Source organism: Haliaeetus leucocephalus, unplaced genomic scaffold (assembly GCF_000737465.1).
Source record: "Haliaeetus leucocephalus isolate CR32 unplaced genomic scaffold, Haliaeetus_leucocephalus-4.0 Scaffold162, whole genome shotgun sequence".
NCBI lineage: Eukaryota > Metazoa > Chordata > Aves > Accipitriformes > Accipitridae > Haliaeetus > Haliaeetus leucocephalus.
In genome coordinates this window covers 15751328-15752493 of record NW_010972598.1, presented here as the reverse complement: position 1 = coordinate 15752493, position 1166 = coordinate 15751328, and the positions used below count along the sequence as shown (strand labels likewise).

Below are 1166 nucleotides of genomic sequence, written 5' to 3'. Positions count from 1 at the left end.
TGCCGGGGCGTAGGTGGGGCTGTGGAGGGTGTCAGGGACCCTGTGGGGTGCTGGGGTGCCCACCCTAACACCTGCCCTGTGGTCCCAGGCGGACAGCGGTGTGGGCAGCATGGCGGGCAGCACGGCGGGCGACGTGACGGGCGGCGGGCGCGTGCGGGCGCTGCAGCAGGAGGTCGAAGGCGTCAAAACCATCATGACCCAGAACGTGGAGCGGATCCTGGCGCGGGGCGAGAACCTCGAGCAGCTCCACAGCAAGAGCCAGGACCTGGAGGCCACAGTACGGGCAGTGGGTCCCCGGGGTGGGCAGAGGGTCCCTGGAGCGGGCAGGGGGTCCCCAGGGTGGCACTGCATCCCCCGGTGGGTGCAGCATCCCTGGGTGGGTGCAGCGTCAGTCACTCTGGGTGGCAGGGGGTCCCCAAGGTGACATGGGGTGCTGGGGTGGGCACAGTGTCCCCAGGGGGGTCCCGGATTGGGGGCACCAGGTCCCCTGGGGTGGCACTGGGTCCTCAGGCTGGTGCTGGGATCCTGGGCGGGGGGGAACGACGCAGGGTTGTGGCACACGGGGTCCCCGAGGGGACTCCGGTGCACTGGGTCCAGTTGGGCACTGGGGCTGGGGGTGTCCCCGAGGTGGTAGTGGGCGTCCCCAGGGTGGCAGTGGGGTCCCTGGGGTCACAGTGGGCGTCCCCGGGGTGGCAGTGGGGGGTCCCCAGGGTGGCAGAGCCATCCTCCGGGGTGGCAGGGACTGTCCCCGTGTCCCCTCCCCCAACCAATGTCCCCGCAGTCGGAGCACTTCAAGACGACGTCCCAGAAGATGGCCCGCCGGTACTGGTGGAAGAACGTGAAGCTGCTCGTGATCCTTGGCCTGGTGGGCGCCATCATCCTCATCCTCATCATCCTCCTGGCCACCGGCACCATCCCCACCTAGAGCCGACCCCGTGTCCCCCCCCACCCGCGGGGGACCCCCTGGCCACCCCCATGTCCCCCGGGGAATACAGGGATGACAAGAACTGTGTGAGGCTGGGGGGGTGTGTGTGTGTGCCGGGATGGGGGACACGTGGGGACACGCGTGGGGACTGGCGGCGCCAGGGTGGGGGCTGGGCAGCGGTGCCAGGCGGGCAGCTAGCACCAGGGGACAAAGGACACTGTGTGGTGGCACTGCCACCCTG

General features: G+C 70.3%; 3 protein-coding genes across 3 annotated transcripts in view; all 3 read left to right on the top strand.

Moving 5' to 3' along the window:
- The window catches only part of GCK (glucokinase (hexokinase 4)), a 251262-nt gene that overhangs the window by 156920 nt on the left and 93176 nt on the right, over nucleotides 1–1166 (top strand). The window lies entirely within an intron of this gene.
- On the top strand, nucleotides 110–976 carry LOC104828922 (vesicle-associated membrane protein 8-like). Its single transcript, XM_010562931.1, has 2 exons — nucleotides 110–277; nucleotides 782–976. The coding sequence occupies exons 1-2, from the start codon at nucleotides 110–112 to the stop codon at nucleotides 923–925; spliced, it is 312 nt and encodes a 103-aa protein (XP_010561233.1). The 3' UTR covers nucleotides 926–976.
- The window catches only part of USP39 (ubiquitin specific peptidase 39), a 7046-nt gene continuing 6855 nt past the window's right edge, over nucleotides 976–1166 (top strand). Inside the window, exon 1 of the mRNA XM_010562930.1 lies at nucleotides 976–1011. Within this exon, the coding sequence (XP_010561232.1) occupies nucleotides 976–1011 (36 nt within the window). The remainder of the gene's footprint in view (nucleotides 1012–1166) is intronic.